The 22,426-nt window shown below is 42.2% G+C and overlaps 1 protein-coding gene across 1 annotated transcript in view; it reads left to right on the forward strand.

Annotated features, from left to right (window-relative positions):
- RAD18 (RAD18 E3 ubiquitin protein ligase) overlaps positions 1 to 18,101 on the forward strand; it is a 57,324-nt gene extending 39,223 nt beyond the window's left edge. The window contains exons 12-13 of the mRNA XM_065687448.1: positions 3,945 to 4,007; positions 15,592 to 18,101. Of these exons, the coding sequence (XP_065543520.1) occupies positions 3,945 to 4,007; positions 15,592 to 15,694 (166 nt within the window). The 3' untranslated portion in view covers positions 15,695 to 18,101. The remainder of the gene's footprint in view (positions 1 to 3,944; positions 4,008 to 15,591) is intronic.
- Positions 18,102 to 22,426: the final 4,325 nt, after the last annotated feature.

The raw sequence follows: 22,426 nt of genomic DNA on the forward strand, positions 1-22,426 counted from the left end.
TCAGCCTTTTTCTCTCTATTTTAAGGTGGTCTGTTTATCTTAATAAAAAGAAAGGGTTGGGATTGGAAGTCCAGTCCAAATGATGGTCAGGAAAGGAATAGTTTACTCTTGGTTGTCTATAAGTGCTCAGGAGAAACTAACTCTGCAGAAAAGTGAGGCAGAGTTGGGGAGTTGCCCAAGTCACTGGAGGTTACTGCACTGTCTCAACACGGAGACAGGAGCAAGTCCAGGAAAAGAAATCTCTTCACATCCTGTCACCTGCTCTATCAGCCTCTTGCATCCTGAGCAGTTAAGTTTCAGAACTTTAATGGTTTTGCTATAAAAATGTGCTCATCTGGAACTGATAAGTAAAATCTTAGGATAGAACAATGACCTTTAGTAAAGAACAGAACAGAAAATCTCTTGTGGGAAATTGTTTCTGACTTGGAGGCTGAATAAAGTCTGAAGGTGTGTTTTGATTTGTCTGGCCTTAGTATAGGTCAATATCCATATATCTATGGGATATCGAGTGGTCAGAAAATACTGAAGAAATGAATAAAACTATTCTAAATTCTGTGATCTCTTTGGTCCCTGGAGGCTAAAATGTATAGAAACAACATCTGTAATGAGGTAGCTGTTCCTTCTTTATTTAGTTAATTTTCTTCAGTTTAAGGGCTACTCATTCAATGATAGGAAGAGCTTAGGAGTTTTCTTTTAAAGTATGAATTCAGTTGGTGGTCAAAATTCCTTTTGCTTAGTTGAAAATGATTTTTGTAATCGTTTAACTGTCTGGCATATTTAAGGAGGTTTGGTTGGTTGGTTGGTTTTTAATTTGCAAACAGTTTTGTTTCCACTGCATGTGGAAGACAGGTATATAATCACTTCAACTCAAAATCAAACAATTGCTCAGTCTTTGTAAAAGAAATTGATTTAGAGAGACTAGATGCAGAAAACTGTTTCATAGAGTGGTTGGCTTGAAACAATGGATTGTTTGAAGAAATTCCAAAATGAAGGGCTTTCAAGCTACAGCTGGAAAGTTCATAACCCTGCAGCTTGGTTTTGCACAGTTACATTCATACATCCTCCGTCTCTCAAGGCAATTACAGCGCAGGAGTTAGTTTGATTTGCTGGGGGACTGATCACTCATGAGTCGATAGCCCATTCGCGTCTACACATATAGGCCAAGGTGGTAACTCACTCCAGGACATTTTGTGCTCTGTTTTAAGATAATTTGGTAGGCATAGACTGTGAATTACACTTGTGAATTATGAACTTGCATTATTGTTCTGAGCATTAGCCAGTTTTTTTCACTGCTATTGTTTTGCTTGTGACAAATGCAGTTGGTAATAAATGATAATAACACAAGCAAGTACATCATGTTCGGGAATCAGACCTGTTCTTGTTCTATTTTAGGGGACTAAAAGCATGCACATAGGCCCTTGTGTTGTCCCCCTCTTTTTTTTTTTTTTTAAATGTGACTGGAACATCGGAATAGGATTCAGAAATATAATAACTCATTCCTTGGCATCCAGTCTGTGTATCCAAAATGAGGTTTTGATGGACTTCAGAGAGAGAAAAACAGATTAGCAGTCAATTGTGTTACCAGGTTGTAGCCGTACTGAACCAATGCTTTGAGGAAGATACAGTGATCCTCTTCCTTCTCCTTGACTGCATCCCAAGGCTTCTTCGGCTCTGTGCAGGCACTCACGTGTGGGGCTGGGCTCTGGGCAGTGCCTGCTGCTCTGCTGGTTGTTGGAAGCAGTAGTATTGGTAATTGGTGCAAGATGAAACATTTTTCCCCTATAAGTGCAGGCACTGCTTTTAATTTCAGGTGACTTTGTTTCCATATTAAAACTGCTCTGTTGGGTAATGCTTGTAATTTGGGAGATTTATGCAGCCGTTCATGAAAATTCACAGGAAATCATCAGTTTCTAAAATTGTACATGAAACTTCTAATTCCGTTTTGTTCAAAATAATTTTCACCATATGGCACCAGTTCTTTATGTACATTTTTGGTATTTTTTTTCCTTTTTATGACTAAATGTGCATGTGTTGAAAGGTTTTTCTAATGCAATCTGTTGGTGTTGTTCACCCTTCAAATCCTGTTGGTGGTTCTGTGATTATCACCACAGTCACATCTGACAAATCCCTCTTCAGAGGGATGGACAGGCAGCAGGAAGAGACAAAATGGTAATGGATGAGACAATCCTGTCACCTTGTAAGAGTTGCATGCCATTTATTAATTTAAGAAAAGCTTGTTAAAAAAAAAACCAGCTATGTTTGCATGTGATTCTCAGCCTCCAGGTATGTCCTAGGAGCCAGTGTTTTGTAATGCCATTACATTGAGGGTGTGGAGATCTCTATGGCTGAACCCTAACTCAACACAGGGCATCTTCAGATGGTGGAAGTGATGCTCTGTGAGGACGTGCTGGCTGGTGTCTCTGGGAGAGGTCCAGGCTGGTGAGAGGCACTGGGCATGGAGAACACTCTGTGCAGGATGTGCTGGCCAGCAGGCTGGGGAACTGGGAGCCACCGACCGCATCTGTGTGACTGGGAGAGCCCAGGGTGACAGTGACAAACTGGCTGAACGGGAGCAGCCAAGCTGACTGCCTGCAGGAGCTCTTATACCCAGAGGGCTCTCCATGAATGATCAGGGTGCACCCAAACCATTCTTAATGCACCCTGAGCATTGTCAGCTGCCTGACAGCATCACTGGGGTTTAAATTCCTTCTCCTGTAGGAATTATTATCTTCTCTCTAATGATGCAATGTGTTATGAATATTCAGTGTTTTTGTGAACTCCTGTTCTCAAAAATCTGTGAATCAGGTAAAGAGCCATGATGTTGGACTGCTGTCCTCCACCTGGGGAATGGAAGTGGTGTATAAAGCGGTTCTTGCTTTTTGATTTGTAACTCCAACAGGGCCAGTGCAAAGCAAAGACAATACTGAAATGGTACAAGAGGGGAGCAGACCATAGCGCCCACCCTTTGAGGGGTGCTGGGGCTGAAGTGGGCAGTGAGATGTTTCCACCTTCCATCCTCCCAGGGACTGGAAATGTGGCTCCACCTTTAAGAAGTGCCCACTAAACCACTTCATGGGTCTTCTACACAAAGACAGCCTCTCTAGTATGAGACATGTTGTTTGTTAAAGCTTACTTTTTTGGCAGAAATGCCATTTATAAACCTCAGCAATCATCCGTATTATGAAGATTCCACTTTGCCGCACTGGAATCTGTCCTGTGAGAATGAGTATTTTTGGGTTGTTTTCCTTAATATGTGTTTAGAACAAACATATAGTCTGTGTATAAAGTTATGACTTGGGGAATGTATTTTTACAGTTTATGTCTGCTGTCTTCTAACAAACAGAGCATTCATTTGATTGTAAAACCTTTTAAAGTCAGTCCAAGAGAACTGGTATCTAACTGCTTGTCCCATGGTTTACAGTAGAATCTCTCTCAACTGTTTGTGTAACATGCTTTGTGATGTCATTTCTGTAATGAGGTACAGACTGAGCTGACAGGCATCTTTTTGAAGGATAGCTTCCAGAAAACACCATTTTCCCAGTTTAGTTGATTTCCGCAACCCTGCAATTTGGCATATACTTAAGAGCTTTGCAATAGTTTATGTCATGGAACCTGAACATGCAATAAAAGTTATTTATCAACATTTTACCTAAGAATTATGTTCACTTAATTCAGGTTTTATTGAAATTTGACAAAAATTCTTATTTAAATTACAGGCTCAAATCATCTGTGGAATTGGTTTCTTTGAAACTTTGAGAAGAGGTCTGACTGACATTGCTAAACTCATACTTGTAGTTAAATATGTATGTGTGTGTACATGTCTGCATGTGTCTACACACACAGATTCTTCCAGTGTTGATGCAGTAGTGATAGCTGAATTTGCTAACACCCTAACTTGTGTCTGTGACTGAAATAATTTACATCTGTTTTATTTTCCCTTTCAGCTCCAGTTCAGACATTTTGAGAGATCTGGAAGAACTTGAGACACATTCAGCATCCTCTGATGAGTAAGTAGAATATGAGTGGTAAAGTCCTAGTGACTGATTTAGGTAGTAGTTTCCAGTCTGTGGAATACTACACATTTCTGCAGGGGAACCAAATGCCTCTGAAGAGTCAGGTTCTTGGAGAATCTCCAGAGAATCATTACAATTTAGTCAGTATTTTTGGATCCCTGTATATAATACCTGGGTGCTCCAAGTTGAAAATCTGGGTCAATTGACCAGTTGAAAATCATTGTTCAAAAGTATATTTGAATATGAATATATGTTTAAAAAATAATAATGAGGGAACTGATTTTTGTGGAAAACTAAGAGAATCTCATCTTACTGTATTTAAAGTTGCATTGTTGTCACTCACATCTCCGTCAAATTGAACATGCTGGAATTGCAGCATCTGTTTTGATTTACTTCTTTTTGAAGAGAGAAGAGCACCTTCTTGTTTTTAAAATCTTAACATCTTATTTCTACTATATAGTGGTAATTAAGATTTGGGTCTAGCTGTGCAAGGTTTTGTACAAAGAAATACTAAGAAACCGTCCAAGGATTCCTGAAGTAACCAAATTAAATACATGAAGATGGAGAGGAAATACAGGGATCTGTGTGGGTGCTGAAGGTGTGCAGTTATAGTGAAATTTGGAATAGTGTAGTGTGGTATCAACTGAAAGGCTGTGTAGTTATACAAAGAAACAGGAACAAAGACTGGTAGAGTCTGCAAAAGTAGTACAGTTTACCCTTGCAGCTGGCACTGGTTTGATCTGCGATCTCTCTTTGAATATCACATCCACTTTGGTAGCGGATTTTAGCAGCATGATGTGAACCATATTGTGTTTAATTCTTGTAGTCTGCTTTTTAAAGAGTATTTATGACACAATTTGTTATCTATTGCATACATATGTGGTCAGTATGTTGTAACAGCTCCTAAAATTCCTTATTAATGATAGAATAACATTTGAAATTCTCCTAAAATGTGTGGTTAGAAAACCTAGTGGATTTTAAAGGAGCTTTAACAGTAGCATTGGTAAGGTTTTGATTACATTGGTGTCAGAGGTAGAGCGCTTCACTGGAGAAAGTAATCATAGAGCCTTTCTTGTCCAGGGAGGCATTGCTTTGGGAAGGTGTTTGCTGGAAGAACGCTCACAAGTGCCTTTTATTTTGTAGTACCTGCAAGTGACCCCTTGAGAGGGGAAGCAAAGTAAAAAATACTTGGTTGTATGTATTGCAGATGCTAGTCTCTTCTGGTGATGATCTGCTGCTGCTGCCATGTATCAAAGAGCAAGCAGCCACAGCGCTCTCACAGGTATCTGCAAGATTTATATATGACTGATGAGCAGGGGTCAGGGATCATGAGATGAGGGATCAACTAAAGTCCTTGGTAACCACCTCATTGCATAATTCCGTTACCTGTGAAGTATTACATCTCAGCTGGCTGTTTCTCACTGAGTTGAATAAAAACTATAAAATACGGATTTGTGGCTCTGAATTATGTTTAAGCAGGAATGAGGGAACTGTGGCTACCAGAACTGGAGGACTTGCAAGTGAGGTGGGGGAGCGTGGAGCTGGAAACTGTACCCAGCGGATGTTGTGGGGCTCTGCTGGTTTGTGAGGGGTCAGGAGCAGGCCAGGCGGTAACAGCAGCAGAGTGAATTACTCTGCACTAGCACAGGGAACAGTAATGAGGTCTGTATTTTTAAAACAAACCTGCACTTAATGGGAGAACTGTAATTAATTACCATAGGGAACTGTGTACTTTCTCAGTGTTTCCTATAAGGATCCATTGCAGCCTCTTATTGAGGGAAATCTTAGGTTTTGATGATTCTGTGCTTCCTGTAGGAGGATATTTAACATACTTCTAATGGGATTTTAATTGTTCGTGTAATGCCTGGAATATATGGCAGGGAGGTTGGAACTAGATGATCTTAAGGTCCTTTCCAACCCTAACTATTCTATGATTCTCTGATCTAGTGTTAATTTTCTAGGTAGTAACTAGTCTACCAAACATGTTAAAAACATCCAGTTTAAAAGCATTTTGGAGAAATTTTGTAAAAGCAAATAGCTAGTCTTCACCTTCCCAGTCATATTTTCCGTATCTTTGGAGACTGCCAGCTCCAAGCATGCAGGTGGTGGACTATCGTTTCTTTATCCGCAGACAGACAGTGACTTGCAATTAATTTTGGTGGTGGTACAATCAAATTATTGTCTGCTCTTTTTTCTGTGCTCCCTGAACTCCATATTGGAGGTGCCAGTTGGCACAATCGTTTTCTGCAGTACAGGAGATAATACGCTATGGCTTACGGTTTTGGCATCTGTGGCTTGTTGCATGAGTTGGAAAAACATGTTCCTTAGTGGAAGAAGAAATGGGACTGCCAATACTGAAAACAAGAGTAGAGTTCTTTAATGGAGTGTTTGTCCCTTAATGGATGTTAATGTTAGTTATGATTATATATCTATAACAAAATCATTTGTTCCTCTGATAATTTCTTTCACCCAGGAAACTTCTTGGTCATGTGGTGGTTTTGAGTGGTAATAAAGTTTGCTCAAGTTGGTAAGTGCCGAAGAATGTTAAGTAAAGCAGATCTACAACTTTCATCAAAGTTATCCTTTCTGTTCAGTGTAGAACTGTGTCCTGCAGGATGCTGAGTGGCACGGGAGGTCAAATGAGGGCTCTGCTTTGGCAAACTTACCACAGGAAGGCACAGGCCAGCATACCAAAGAACAGGCAGATGGTATGATGATCTTAGGGTGCATTAGAAAGGGAGTGGTTAGTAGGTCAAGAGAGGTTCTCCTCCCCCTCTACTCAGCATTGGTGAGGCCGCATCTGGAATATTGCGTCCAGTTCTGGGCCCCTCTGTTCAAGAAGGACAGGGAATTGCTTGAAGGAGTCCAGCGCAGAGCCACAAAGATGATTAAGGGAGTGGAACATCTCCCTTATGAGGAGAGGCTGAGGGAGCTGGGTCTCTTTAGCTTGCAAAAGAGGAGACTGAGGGGTGACCTCATCAATGTTTACAAATATGTAAAGGGTAGGTGTCAGGATGATGGAGCTAGGCTTTTTTCAGTGATATCCAGTGATAGGACAAGGGGCAATGGGTGTAAACTGGAACATAGGAAGTTCCACGTTAACATCAGGAAGAACTTCTTTACTGTAAGAGTGACAGAGCACTGGAACAGGTTGCCCAGGGGGGTTGTGGAGTCTCCTACACTGGAGATATTCAAGGCCCGCCTGGACAAGTTCCTGTGTGATGTACTGTAGGTTACCCTGCTCTTGCAAGGGGGTTGGACTAGATGATCTTTTTAGGTCCCTTCCAACCCTTGGGATTCTGTGATTCTGTGATTCTGTATATTTCATCACCAGCCTGGATTTTATAGAAGTTGACTTATGCCAGAAAGATATCATCTCTCTTACTCTATTTTTATAAGAGTTAATAATCATATATTTGCAAAGCAAGAGAACCAAGTGACTGAAACGCTCCAGTTTTTGGCTTTGTGTTTTAATACACTTTTGAACATGAGGTAATTACTATTCTGCTGTGGAAAAAGGCAGGCATGAGAGCTAGAAATGGATAGATTATAAACCAATAAAGCTAGCCTTAAACTAAATGAGATTTCTGCTTCATTCTGTGTCTGAAGTAATTTTTTCTTGGAAGGGTAGTTGTATTTTGCAAATTCTCAAAACCAAACAAGCAGAAATGGGGGAAGTGGGAAGGTGCAACAGCTGATGGATGCTCTTTGTGAAGTGGCACAATAGCAAACTTGGTAGTTTGAATGTTGTTTATCTTTGCTGTATGTTGTGTTATAGTTAAGCCTTCCAGATATTTGAACTACTGGCTTTGAGTTATATTGCTGTCTTGCCTCTGGTACATTAAACATTTGCCAGTGGGTGAGTATTGTGAGGAGCAAGGTTTTCACATGTAGAACAAAACCTCTTAGCTAATGGGCAACTTGAATTGAGCATATTTTCATTAGGTGTTTCTTGCTGAAGTTTGAAAGATGTAGTGTCGGTCTGTGCTTAGCTTGGGCTCAAGTACACATTTTGTACTGGTAGGAATACTTCTAAATAGGCCATATTCAATTTTTATGTCTTCTAATACCTGGAAATCCTAAATGGCATTATTTGACAGGAAGGCACGAGGACTGAACATTCCAAAGCATTACTGTACGCCCTACACAATCTCACTTTTGAAGTACCAGCTCTGCTGGTGACAGGTCTCATTCTGGAACTCACTGAGGCTCTCTGCAGAGTGAGACCAAGGGGAAGGGTCTTCATTTAGTTACAGATGTGAGCATGGAGAATACACTTCTTTATGCTTCCTTAGCATGTTAGATGCAAATCCTTGTTATTGCTCTTAGCTTTACATTCCAAAGGACAAGCCAGTATTGTTCCAGAGTACGATCCTTAAAAGCAGGATCATTTTGTTGGCTGAAATATTTTTCTTTATGTGAATGATTCATTTTTGTCAAATGTGATTTTCAGTCCTTCTAAAAAATACCATCCATTTTATGCTTTCCCGAGTTTAGATTAGCAGTTTCTTGTGTCTCTACAATGGTTAAATTCAAGCTAAAGCTTCAGTGAAAGAAATATGAACAGGCTGTTCTTTGCTCAGCAGTGAAAGCATACCTTAATAATTTTAACTTCATTCAGGGAGTGCATTCCTGGGAGAGTGGGAAAGATCCCTGCTTTTTATCTCCCCTCCTCACTCCCCAGCAAGAACAGGATGCCAGGCATGTGGCAGCACACTTGCACTGTGAAAATTCAGTTTGGTATCCCTGTCTGTAACCCATGATGGTCCCTGTGGTGGTTTGTCAGGGTGAGATGAGCAGGGCTGAATCTTTCCACTGCCTATTTTGTGACTGTTTTCTTTTTAGTGTTTGCCAGTGTTCTTAACAGGAGCTTTACAGGTTTCAAGCAATTTCAGGTGCAGGTCTCTGAAAGAGAATTAGACCATGTAAAACAACCTTAATTAGACCATGTAAAGCTCACCCTTTATTTTCCCTGGATGGATGAAAAAGTTACGAAAGTGAGATGGAACAGCTGGGTCTCAATTGAAATCTATAGCTTTGGTTTCTGGAAGCAGCCTTCTCGTCTGTTTGCACTTAAGCTGAAGCTTGTCCGACCATAACAGCTTCTTCAGCTGCAGTTAAGTCTTAGTAGGCAGTGAGAGACCTGTGTGAATAGGTGAAGTCCTGCACCAGGATATCATGCCCTTTTCAGTGGGAATAGTGGTTGAGCCTTTTTATTTACATGACAGATCTAATAAGGAAGCACTAAACATTCATATTCTGTATTTAGCATAAATAGTCTTTGGGGTTTGGGTTGGGGTTTTTTTTAAAGCTTTTTTTTAAGCTTTTAATGACAATTCCATAATTGTCTCTTTTTGAGACAGAGATTAGAAGGTAGTACTAAATAACAAACCCAAGTATTTGTATACAACATCCTCGCTATTAATTTGTAAATGTTTCCCCAAAGGAGCAGTTTAGGGATACTTTAGTGGCAGTCTGGAGTATATTTTTAGTGGAACTTAGTTCCTTTCCTGAAACTTACTGAAGTACAATTTCAGTGTGTTCTGAGCTTTCAACAGCATTTTTTTCTTGCTTTTCTCCTCTGTTAAGTAACAAATCCAGTGGCTGTGGAATAATATAATTGGGATGATGTAAGTTCATACTGCTCTGTACCTGATGGATCTGAGGTTTCAGGCTCTCAGTAACCTGTAGGTGAGCACTTATTGAAAGTCTCACAGTTCTCTGGTACGGATGTCAAGTGGCCATAGATGATGCCAAGTTAACTGCAGGTTTGGGTCAGTTCCTTATGCAATATTGGATCTGAATGCCTAAAAATTAATGTGGATTTGATGAAAGGCTTTTATTGTGACTTCGTCGTTAAGTCATAGCTCAGTTTCACTTCTACAGATGTAGCTTCAGTCATAACTGTGCACTGTTGCAATACAAGTTCCCTGCACACCTCAAAGTGTACCTTGGTGTGTGAGGAACAAGTAAGACAGGGTGCTAGAAATACCATTACAACATATGACTTCACCACAGACGGGCATAAATGACAATGTAGTATGTAGTCAGGATCTTCTTATCCCTCCTTATTACAAAACGCACCACAAGACACAGGAAAGGATCTGATTTACCAAAGTACTAACATTTGCACTTTTCTGTAGAAGGTCAAGTACACTTGCTTTGCGTTCTTAATGGTGGTGGCACTGTGCCATGCGACCAGTGGATTAAAGTCTAGGAGTACAAAAATGTTCTTACCCTAATTAAAATGAACATGAACCAAAGTTGAATCTGTTTTAAAACCCCTGAAGTAATCAGTCTTATGTCCTTACTGCACAAGGAGATGTGCTGGGAGATCATGGGACTCCCAGAAGTTTCCAGACTCACATGGCTCCTTGTTGTGGTGACGTATTGCTGTCCGGCTCTGAGGCTGGTGCCATCCCCTGTACACGAGCATTCTGGTTTCAGGCCTTGTGAAAGCATATCAAAGATCAGGCGCACGTTCAGTGTGTCTTTTCAGCCATGCAGTGGAGAGAACTTTTTTCCTCATGCTTTTAGTATTCCACTGTAAGACAGTTTGGAGTTAAATGCTTCTTTCCTCTTATGTAGTTAATTATTAAAATAGTTGACTGCCTTTGTGTGAAGAACATGCCTAGTTCAATCAAAATCACCTTCACTGCTTTCAGAAGAATGCATTTACTTCTTCCCTGTCTGGTTTCACAAGCCAAGTCCTTTAGCCATCTCAACCTAGTCTTTTTTCCTATGGTCTGTGCCTCCCAGTCCCAGAGTTGAATAGGTATACCTGAATCATTGCCTTTTTTTTCCCCATGAACCACACATATTCGTTAATCTATGCTGTTGGCAACTTAACTTTTACTGTCAGACAAGTGGTTTTCCATTCAAGTTCAGAGAGTAAGGTTTTAATCCTTCAGATATAAATTAAGTTCCTGATCCTGAGCAAGCATCCTTGTGTAGGTAAGTGTTAATAAGTGAGGCATAAAAATTTGAATCACATGCTCCTGGAAACAGTTATGTATCTGAATAGCTCTGTTGACTTCAGCATGTTGCTGGCATATAGGATTATGCAAATGCCTAACACTTTGCAGGTTCATGGCTTGATGAACATTTAATATTACACTGAATGGACTCTGCATTCAGAAGTTGCCTTATTAAGCAAAACCTTCTGGTGACAATTGCTTGTTTAACCCATTTTTGTGTCTGCAGATCTCTGAGTCATGTTTTTATGAATGCAGTTGTGTATTTTGTCATCAAAAGAGTCGGGGTTTTTTTTAGTGAATTTTCTTTTTTCTCTTGTACCCTTGAGGCTTCAGGGGAGGAATGAACCAAGTCACAGGGTTCAGAACATTGCTGCTCCCTAGGAAGGGCTCTCTGCTGCAGAGGGAGCAGTGAGGAGGCTGCCTGCTGGAGCAGGCAGTTGTGGCAGTGAGATGAGCAGGTATGGTGCAGCAGGTCTGCAGTGTGCAGCCATCATCCTCCGCTTCCAGAGAAAGCTAGCTGGACACTCATTTTAGAAGACAAAGAATAATTTTCTATCTCATCTTGGGGTCTATATTATGCTTTCTGGAGTAGCTGGGATTTGCAACACTACTTTCTTTTGCCCCAGACTTTCAGGGTATGTGTGATCTTGTCTGAAGGTGTTGGCTGATACCTGGCAGTCTTCAGTTAAGGTCAAGACAAATCCACAAAAGTGTCAGATGAGTAAGAAAATATTTTTCTCTCTAAAGTTTTGTAGGTGCAGTCATTTGTATTCCTCACAACTATAGTAAAAGTAGTATCAGATGGAGTTTGGGAACTCAAACGAGTTTTGTTAAATTACTGGGCTTCCAATAATTTGTCTGGTGTCTTCACAAATCCTGTACATGTGATGGTGGGAAAGGGGCTTCTGGGTCTTTTTATTGGCTCGATGTAGATGTCCGGTGGTGAGGATTCTGCAGTCTCCTACTGTTAATTTGCTTAACTACTGCCAACATTAAAAGGCTGATTATGTCTTTGCTGCAAAGTGGGCATTTTACACTTCGGAAGACTGTTTCCATTTCTTGTCGGCCTTATCTTTTCCAGAGGAAGCAAGGCTACAGAAACTGATTTTCCCTTGTCATGTTCCCTATGCCTCTAATCCCTCTAGTTATTTTCCCTTTCTAGCCTCCTTTAGAGGAGAAGGGAATGATGAGGGGAAAACCAGTGTGCCATATACACATTGTTCCGGGGTTCCAGCTGAGACCTTGCTAGAACTGACCCTCCTGGGGGCATTCTGTGAAAAATGCATGGTTTGGTCTGGTTTATGCCCCTTAGTGTCCCATCACCCTCACCTAGCAACTATATTTCTCCTTTTTAGCCTTTTGAATATCTTGCGTCCTCCACAAGTTCCCCATAATACAGTGGAGCTCCATTAACCAGCATATTTTTGGACATTATTGCCTTTCTCTCTAGTGAAATGTGACATTTCATAGTTATTTATTTCTGAAAGGCTTGATAGGAATGGTCACTGTAATGAAATCCGTAGAGGCAGTGGCATTGAGGCATCCTAATGGTCTCTTGTGAGAGTGATGACGTTTGGGTATTCAAGTGAGGTGGTGCAGCTGTGTTGCTGTTCGTACCTCGCAGCCTTCTCAGGCTCCAGTATTACACAAACATCTTATTTAGGCACTCTCCAAACTTACATAAGCAGCTATAAATCATGTGAGCAGTCCCAGTTAAGACAAAGGGCATAGTATTTTCAGGGTGGGTCTTTAGATTGATTTTAATCAGTTATTTCTTGGAATAGATTTCTGTGACCAATATCTTCTCTGGCTTAGTGGTAGTTACAAAGCTTTAGATTACGAAAAGTTGAAATTAACTTCCCCATTTTTTCAGTTTCCTTCTTTTTTTTTTTTTTTTTATTTGCATGGAAAATAACTTACTAATTCCTGCTTTAATTCAGTGTTATTTTTTTTCTAGTGTTTGCGTCGTATCCTAAATTCAGCAAAACTGAGGTAGAGTGTGAGATACTTCATGATAGAACAAAATCGGCATGTAATAAAAAGGCAGTAGAGATTTATCTGTAGGATCATGTATAAAGTGGATTAAATGCCAATAAATAGAGGCAGGATTGCAAAAGTACTTATGGAAGTAAAAACAAAGATCAGTTTTCCTCAAGCACTTTAAACTCCAATAAATGTAATTATTTTGTCAGTGGGATATTTGCTATGAGATGAAGGCTGCTACAAGAGTTTATTTTGCCATCATAAGGATGCAAGGACATTTGGAAATACTTTGAGATAACATCCTCTGGATTTAAATAAGTAATTAAGTTTTGTTTTTTCTTTACTAGAGGGGGAGAATACTCATCTAAGAGAATGTACTGTGCCAAAGCGAACATATCTGCAGTACGGACAAATGCAACTTTGATTTTCACTCTCAGCTTCAGAAGATTCCATGCAAAACCATCAGGGTTTTAGGTTTTTAGTGGATGGGCTCCCATCCACTGCCATGGCACACACCAGCACAATTCCTGCCTGGCCTGCCTGCTGTGCTCACTGTGGTATGCTTCCTGCCTCACAGCACTTTCTGTATAGTAATTATATGATCCTATTTGAAATAATTTACTGAATCTGAAGCATTGCTTTGTATCAGTTTACTGTTTACCTATAGATAGGTTACTGCAAGCTAGACCTCAACAATTCCATAGTAAGCAAGCAGTGCAGTTCTTCCCAAACTGTGGGAATTGTATCTGACAAGAAGATCTCAAATAAACCAATACAAATTTGTAGAAATACCCCTTTTTCACAGCCTTTCTAGCCAAGTGATGTCTCTGGGAAAGTGCAGCAACTAATGGTAGAGGAAAGAAACAGTAAGTGTTTGATGTGTTTTTAGCTTTATATTATGCAGTTAGCTTTTGGAAAAACCCCTTAGCTTGCCTTGTCTGGCTGGTTTTGCTATTGGGAGTGCTCTGCAGACCATTGGGAGTTAATTTCATTCCCCCATTCATTGGTGCGTGTGGCTGAGGAGGTACCAAACGGACACACCTGAAAGGCTCCATCTGGCCTGGAGAACTACAAGGCTGCTGTGTGCTTGTGAGCTGGCAAAGCCCTGGGGTGGCAAAGCAAAGACGATTAATAGGCTATAAAGCTGCATCGAATGAGTTGTCCATCCAGCTCAGGGTCCTTCATCCATCAGTGGCCAAAGCCATGTGCTGTAGAGGATGGTTGGTGTATCACTTCCATACCTTATTCTGTCCCTAAAAGCGTGATTCTCCAGCATCATTCCAGAGGCTCATAATCACCTAACCTCTGAGGTTAATTATCGCCTGCTCAGCCATTAAACTGCAGAGCTGGATGGAGATAGGCAAATTCTTCTTGACCTAGAACATAAGATACAGCCCATGTACAGGAGCTGGGTATTGTGGATACACAGAGCAGCAGCTCCTATGGGTTGAAAGTAGCTGCTTTAAACTTAATTTAAAAGAAAATAAATAATTTGTATCATGACACTCTTAAAACATCTGTGTATCCATTTATGAATCCTTTCGTCTGTTAGCCCGTGTGATTTAGTTTGGTGTGGGACTGCCAGTGGCAGTGCAGCACTGTGCTCGGAGATGTAGCAAAACTCAGCATTAGCATTAGCTTTGAATTTAAATAATGCAAAATAATGGTTAGCAAGGGGTATGCCTGTGCACTGTCTGCAGGTATGTGTGTTTGGAGACACTGCCCTCTCCAGAGGTGCTGGGATCTTCCTGGGTGTGGTGAACTCTGTTTCCATCATGGTGCTGAACTGAACTCTGCAACATGGGTTGTTCCTGTTAATCTCTTCTGGTATATATTTGGGAGTTTTCTGTTGTTGTTTTCAGTTGTGAATTCCCAGTTTAAGCCAAATGAATAGTCCTTGCAGGACGGATTGCAAATGGTCAAAAAAAGAGTGCATTTATAAGGCATGTTTAATTAGTGATAACTATTGACAGATGAGCAGTATCCTTCATGTCAACACTATATGGAATTTTAAGCTCTGAGGCTGAATGATGGAAATTAGCTGCTTAATTTAAATATGGCTAGTTTAACTTTTCATTTTCTGTAAAATTAACCGTATGACTAAAAAGAAAACACTTCTTTGAGTTTCCAATGGAAAATTCTTTGTCCATAAATGAGAAGAGCATCTGGCAAAAAGCCTGTTTAAAGATGGGAGTCCCAAGCGCTTTCCTTCTTGGGTAACCGTGACCAAAACCACTTGTCCTTTTCCTTGGTGGCTGTGCTGCTGGAGATGACTCCCTTTCAAGTCGACCTTTTCTGATCTAACGTAATCATTTAGTCAGTGCCAGGGGCTCTTCTCATTTATGGACAAGGAATTTGAGAGGTTGCTGCTCCGCCTTCCTCTTCCACAGTGGTACTGTGACAGGAGGAGGCGCACTGTCCCAGCAGGCTCAGGATGGATGGCATGGCTTGTGTGTGCTGTCACCTTCTTCGAACAAGACAGCAGAGCAGTATTTCTCTTCACCATCACCAGTAATGCATACATGTGTGTGTGCCACATACTGCTTACAGCACTTTAATACAGCCTTTGTTATTTGCATCTTCAAAGCCCCGTTTTCCTTTTTCTTTGCTTTTTCCAGAAGCACTTTCACAGGTCCGAGAGTTAACAAAAGGAAGTCACGTTGGCCCCCTGTGCCAGAAAATGTTCAACTGTTTCCCAAGAGCAAGAGGAAGAAGAGCTAGTGCTGCAGCACCATGAAGCTTAAAACTACTCAGAAGGCTTAACGCTGAGAGATACTTCTTACTTTTTTTCCAGTTTTCAGTGTATCTGGGTAACTAGTAAATGCTGAATTTTCACATAGCTGTCATTTAGACTGCCTTAAAATAACCAGACTGGTGTGCTGATGAGTTTTCTTTACAGCACTGCGGGCCATTTAACTTGTTGGGTATAAAGTGCTGGAGTCCAGCTGGAGCCTCAGTGAGCTCTTGTGCCACATGCAGCTTTGCTGCTGAAGGATGTGACTTTGCATATTGCAGCCACTCCCCACATCTGATTCTGCAGGAGCTTGCTCTCCCCTCTTGGAAGCAACCACTGGACAGTGTTTTGCTTGGGGTCAGGCAGATGCTGATGCCCTGGTTCCTTGGCTCAGCTGGGGGGAGGCATGGGGCAGCTGAGGGATGGGGCAGACTTCGAGTCCACATGAATACACTTGTTTTTAATACATCCATGTAAATGTACTCATTAGTAGTGTCACTACTTCAGTTTGAAGTCATGACATTTGAAAGGAATTGGAAGGTCATTGCACATTCAGTATTATAGCTTTAAAATAAATATTAGCATTCAAAAGTCTCATCTTTCTTAGAAGATGACAGAGCTTTGTAGTGGAATATAGCATTGCAAGAGAATTAAAGTACCCCTGAACAAGAGTGTACACTTGCAAGCAAAACACTCAAATGCAAAATGCTCAAAGATGTTCTCACTGAGCCTTGGAGCTTTGCTCTTAGCCTTCCATCAGAAACATAGCAAAGACAGCACAAAGTCTGTATAAGATTGAGAGTTGTCTGTCTTGTGACTTCGGGCTGTAGCTGTAATTGGGACCGGACATTGCACTTCCAAAAATACTCTTCCTCAAACCATGGTTCCCGGCAGTATTTTTGTTCAGAGCAGGCTAAATCAGAGGCCAATACGAACTATAATAATGCCACTGAGGTAAGTGGATGCAGAGGAAAAAGGGGGAGCGGATTTGTTTTGTTTGGGGTTATTTGTACTAGAAGTGAACCTTTTTGACTTCTGCTTTCAGGTCTGCCGTTTAATCACAGCAGTTAATACAAGACCAATCTAAATTCTATGCAGTTCACCAGAGAAGAATAAAAATGTTTGTATGCGTAATGGTCAATGAAATTCATGTAGACCAGTTTACATCAGCTGCCGAGCATCCCTTGGAGGTCTTTATTCTATGTTTTAATTATAATTGAGTTAGCAGCACTTCATTTTCTTTAATGTGGTAATAATATCCACTGTCATACCCCCAAAATAGCCTCAAACTCTATCAGTAGCAATACTGTGAGCTCTACACTGAGGAGGAGTGTGAGGGTATCTCTGAGGAGGCTGGAGGAGGAGCCCATTCTGTTCTGCTCAGTTTGTGGTGCTGAGCAGTGCTGGCTGCTGCAGCAGGGACCTGTCACAGCCCATCAGCCTTCCCACAGCAGCGGGATCTGAAACAGCAGATTTACAGATTTAGCAGTTACAGATTTAGGCAGGAGGCTGTAAGGCTGGGAGCCCTTGACAGCTGATTCATTGCTCAATGGCCAATGTGTTAAAGGTCAGCCTGGTGCCGTTTACTGCATGAGGTCCCTAATGATGCTGGGTTGGCAGGGAAAATTAGGATCCTGTGATACTTATCTATGTGTGAGCTTTCCTTTTGAGTATTGTGAATGAGCTATGAATATGTTGTATCGAGAGCAGATACTTCTTGTGTAGCTTTGGAACCAGGTGCCACTCACAGAGTTAAATTTGTAGTTAATGACAGTAACTACTGCTGTGAGGTAGAAATGTATTTCAATACCCAATAACGAGAAATAGTCAAATTTATTAAGTAAGTATGAGCTAGGAAGTACTTAGAAAAATCAATATAGAGGGTGAATAAACCCATGAAACATGAAGTACACACTGTGTGCTTTAGTGCTGCAGAGGCCGGTGCAGCCCTTGCGAGCGTCCTCCCGGATGGCAGGAGCAGAGCAACGAGCAGCAGTGCAGTCCTGACTGTCATCACGTCTTCAGAATGTGTCCCCTGACACTTGAGGAATGCAAGAAAATGCATTGCCCTTGGAAGCTATACACTTTAATGTATAAAAGGTCATAAGCTGTGGAAATGACTTTTTCCCTTCCATTCATTCAATCAAATCTTTCTCCAAGCAGAAAGCCAGAGCTTGGTCCTCCTTCGGTGCGCATTATGAAAGATTCCCTTCCTGTCAGCCTGGGCAGAACGTGCAGAGACATGAACCTTCCTAACAGTGCTTTAATCTTTTGCATATATTTTCAGTATAATCCTTTCTGTGGCCATTTGCAGTGACCTGCTATCTTGGATCTGTGGTGACCTTCCCAAAAGAGGAGTTTTCAGCTAAAATAAAAACCAAAATGTTTATGATTTTGTGATTTCTTATGTGCATCTTCTTTCTTTGCTGCAAATACAAGCCTCCAGTGTTTCTTGTTTTAATACTGATTTTGGCATCTACAGCTGCCCTAGCTTGCATTGTCAGTGTGGCTGTTTAGCTGGTGCCTGTGGTGCTGTACGATGCTGTGTGCCAAATCTGTAACTGCATCCGCACTGCCTGTCACCCCTGGGGATCTACAGAGGTGGGATGGAGCAAATCCCTGCTCCTTTGGTTCGGCTGCTATAGGTCACATTGGCTTCACTGTGGGCTATGGCAGTGGCTGAGCTGGGTTGGGATGTGTTCTGGGCTGTGAGTGGTGCATGGAGGTTGAGATAGGCAGAGGCTCAGGAGCTCCTTCTCAAGGCTGTGTTGGCTCTACTGTTCTCATAACCTGTTTTCACATAATTAAGTGATGAGTCAAGTGTAACACTTCTGCTCCTTCTGCAAGGTGCAGGAACTGCTGGTGCTGTGCACTGGGGAGGACGAGTAGAAGGGAGGAATTCAGAAGATGCAGCCTCTCTTTACTGGGGGAGCAAAGTCTTGAGGGGACCAGTAACACCAAGTGCAAATCAGACCTCCCATCCCCGCAAACGTGTCAGACCCTCATGTGAAAATGAAGCCAAGTTGCTGAGGGAGCGAGGCCTCCACAGGCACAGGTGGGATTTTGGAAGGGGTTTAGCACTGGCTTTGCTGGTCTTTGGGAGCAGCATAGCAGCAGCAGCAGCAGCGTTTGGAATACACGGCGCTCTGCCTTCTGAGAATCTGGTGGTCCCGGAAAAGAGGTGAGTTTGGAAGCAGATCCCGACCCCCCTGCTCTGGAAGAGTGAGGGGTGCCTGGCTGGGATCTCTGTCCTGCATTCAAGAGCTGCGTGGTGTAGTAAATGAAACTAATCCATCCAGTGTCTTCCTTGCAATAAGTAGAATATAATTCAGCTTCCACTTTCTTTAACCATTTTACTTGTCCACAGTCTTTAGGGAGCACACTGTAACGCAATAGTCCATTTGCTAAGAAAACTTCTTAACTTTCCAGGATAGGCAGCTTTAAATCAATTATTTAATGATCAGATAAAATACACTATCATATATAAATTCCGGGATACTAGTTTTGATGGGTGAAAGACTCCATCATGAGGTGATCCTGCAAGTCTTCACGCAATCCTCCTTGGTTTGTCTTCTCCTGGCCACCATCCTCTGAATGATAACAGAGCAGCTATTCAAAACACAAGTCAGCAGGATGGTGAACACAAGAATACTGCTATTAGGTTATGGTTCAAACAGAACTGGCTGTCCCGTTTTCCTTGGGTGAAGTGAACTTCCATAAAGAAGCAGTGATCCACTCGAGTCTCTGGTTTTGAGAGCACAAGCTGGGACACTGTCCCAGCAGATAAGCTGTTACCGAGCATCTCTGTGGGGACAGCTCTGCATGAGGAAAACGGGACCTTCAGCAGAAGAGGTGCCAGCAGCTGGAGCGACAGGCCAGAAACTGAACACTAAACCATGCCACGCTCCATAAGCACCCAAGGCCACAATGAAGGGCTTAAATAAAAGCAGCCGGATGCGAAACCCGAGTATGCCAGCAGAAATGTCACCAGGGTGCTGTGCTGGGGAGCTGATGGGCTTTTCTGACATCTGCTTTGTACTGATGGTAATTAACAGAGGTTTATGTTTCAGCAATAGCATCACCGTATCCACTGTGGATTTGGGCTTCTTTTTGGTGACTTATATTGCTTTTAGTGCTGCCAGAAAACTCTCGACTGTTTTATGTGGTGCCATTCATCACAGCGGCTGAATGGAGGGTATTTATTTCAGTGATGCTCTTAAGGACTGGAAAGCAAATGACTCGCAAGTAATTATAAATGGCTGTAAAGCTGAAGATTGTTTTTAGCTTCATTCGCTGCTGAGATATGACAGTTATGGAAATGTCATCTTGCTCCTCGGAAAGATTCCTTAAAATACCTCATTGTGTGTCAGAAGACACACAGAGAGGACCATGGAGTGCTCTCCTGGAGATGAACCCTGGAGCGCAGGCAGCATTACAGAGGTTGAGGGAGATCTGAGGGCATCTCCACAGCTCCATTGTCACGGTGGTCCCCTGCAGGCTTGGTCCCATTTTGATTTTGGTGGGAGCCCAAAGCCAAGCTGTCGTTGGCACAAACAGCTGGGTCCCAAGTATCTTTGGGGTTATCTGCCACGAAGGAAATGATTTATTATCAGATATGCTCATAAAGAAGCCATGTTCCTAAACCAGGCAAGTCTTATCTTCAGCCAAGGAGCAGCTGTGTGGCAGTGCCTCACTAGTCCTTGGTGGTGGATGTGAGCCACCAAGAGCTCATAAAGCCATCACTGAGTGGTTTAACAGCATCCTGGTGCTGCCTGCAGCATCCCTGCCTCCCAAGGTGGCCATCCCCACACTGGAGCTGCTGGCAGAGCCAGGGCACAGGCAGCAGCCTCTCCCAGGCATGGGAGAGGCACTCCTGAAACAAGGAGCCAGCTTTCTTCTTGCAGGCTCTTTTCCTGTATGAAACCAGAGCTTTCAAGGCCTGACTCCAGCCTTGCAGCTGAACGAAATCAAGATGTTGGGTTTTCAACAGATCCTCGTCAACCAGATGTGCCCGAGGCTCCACTGAGCCAGTTTGGTGCTGGTGGGTCACAATGTGCCCACGTGGCCATCCTGCCCATCACCGCTCCCACAGGGGAGAGCAGGAGATTAGATTCTGAAGGAGAGGCGAGTGGAGCAGCAGGATTCACGTTCTTCCTCTTCAGCGGTGGTTTCTGCTACCAAATCCCTGCCTGCAGTGGGCTGGAACAACCCAAGGACTTCCCCAGCACACTGATCCCTCTCCTCCAGAGCCTCCAGTCCGGTTTCTGTGATCAGAAACAGAAGGTCTGCCTGAGAAAAGGTTTTTATAGAGATATTTGTTGCAAACTCTAATTTCTAGGAAGTTAAGGCTGTTTTGAAGGGCTTCCACTGGCTGAAATGAAGGTTTATCATACCAGTGAAATGAGAAAAATATGTCTGAGCATATTTATAGACCCAGCATGTCTTTGGAGTGATTTTTGGGTTTATGAAATAATAATTGATAGAAATATTATCTTATTCAATGGAGAGACTGCCACATTATGTTTAGCTTAAGATTTAAATGAACTAAAATCCTTAAACATCAAAGTGCCTCGCTTTTAATCCATATGATTGCCAAATAAATACTTGAGCAATAGGATTTCTGGGTGAAAACCCCTGAATGTGGAACTTGTCTGTTCCTCGACCTATGTGCACAATCTGAGCACTCAGTGTGTGAAGGTAGAAAGTAAGCTTGATTATTAAGTGATCTGTCTTACCTATGATAGTCACTTGGCAGCGGTCTGTTTGGCAGGAGCTGTTTCTTCAGTGTTGTTTCTCCATCACTGCTGAATATGTGTGGTGTTATGGAACATTCAGATAAAAATGCTAGAATAGAGATGTTTATTTGCATGAAGGTTGTCTAAGCTTCTTGCTTTGATGGCTTTCCTACTGTATGTTGGGGTCATGCAGACAGAATTACCCAAGCTTTGAGCTCTGCTTTGCTGTGCTTGGTTATCCAAGTCCTTTATATTGTTCCCCATTGGCTAACCTGGAGATGGGTCTTTGCATACCAGTACTGGTGTTTTCCAGAGTTGCTTAATTTGTCCATGTGTAATGGACAGGTTGCCCAGAGTTGTGGCTGCCCCATCCCTGGAAGTGCTTAAGGCCAGGCTGGACGGGGCTTTGAGCAACCTGGTATAGTGGGAGGTGTCCTTGCTCATGGCAGAGGCTTTGGAACTGGATGATCTTTAATGTCCCTTCCAACTCTAACCATTCTATGATTCTTTTGTTTCAGAAGTTACTAAACCGCATTATATTCAATCAAGAATATGATGTGGTGACCGGGAAAGCGCATACACACACTAAGCGGAAAGTACCCACAAACCTGACTTCTCAAAGAGGGAGCCCAGTGTTATTCTGAAGACTAGACCTTGTGAAGTGATGTGAATGCCCCAAGGAAGGGAGATTTTGCTGTTACTGGAAAACGACCGTTCCCTCCATGCTGCTAAAGCTTGTGCACATGTTAAAACTGTAGTAATTATCAAAACGTTTAATTTTCCATAAAAACATCCCCAGGTGTGTTTAACAGGCTGTTTGGTTCTGGCAGCTCAGCTCTCCGCAACTGCGTTGCCTGAGTTTGAACCACGTTTCCCATACAACTTGCGGAAGGATTTTAATAAAGGGCAAACTCCAGGTCTGCTGCTGCAAGGAAGAGTCAGGAGCACAAGCAGGAATTCTTCAACCCCGTGAGTCAGATTGCC

The sequence above is a fragment of the Lathamus discolor genome, chromosome 7 (assembly GCF_037157495.1).
Source record: "Lathamus discolor isolate bLatDis1 chromosome 7, bLatDis1.hap1, whole genome shotgun sequence".
NCBI lineage: Eukaryota > Metazoa > Chordata > Aves > Psittaciformes > Psittacidae > Lathamus > Lathamus discolor.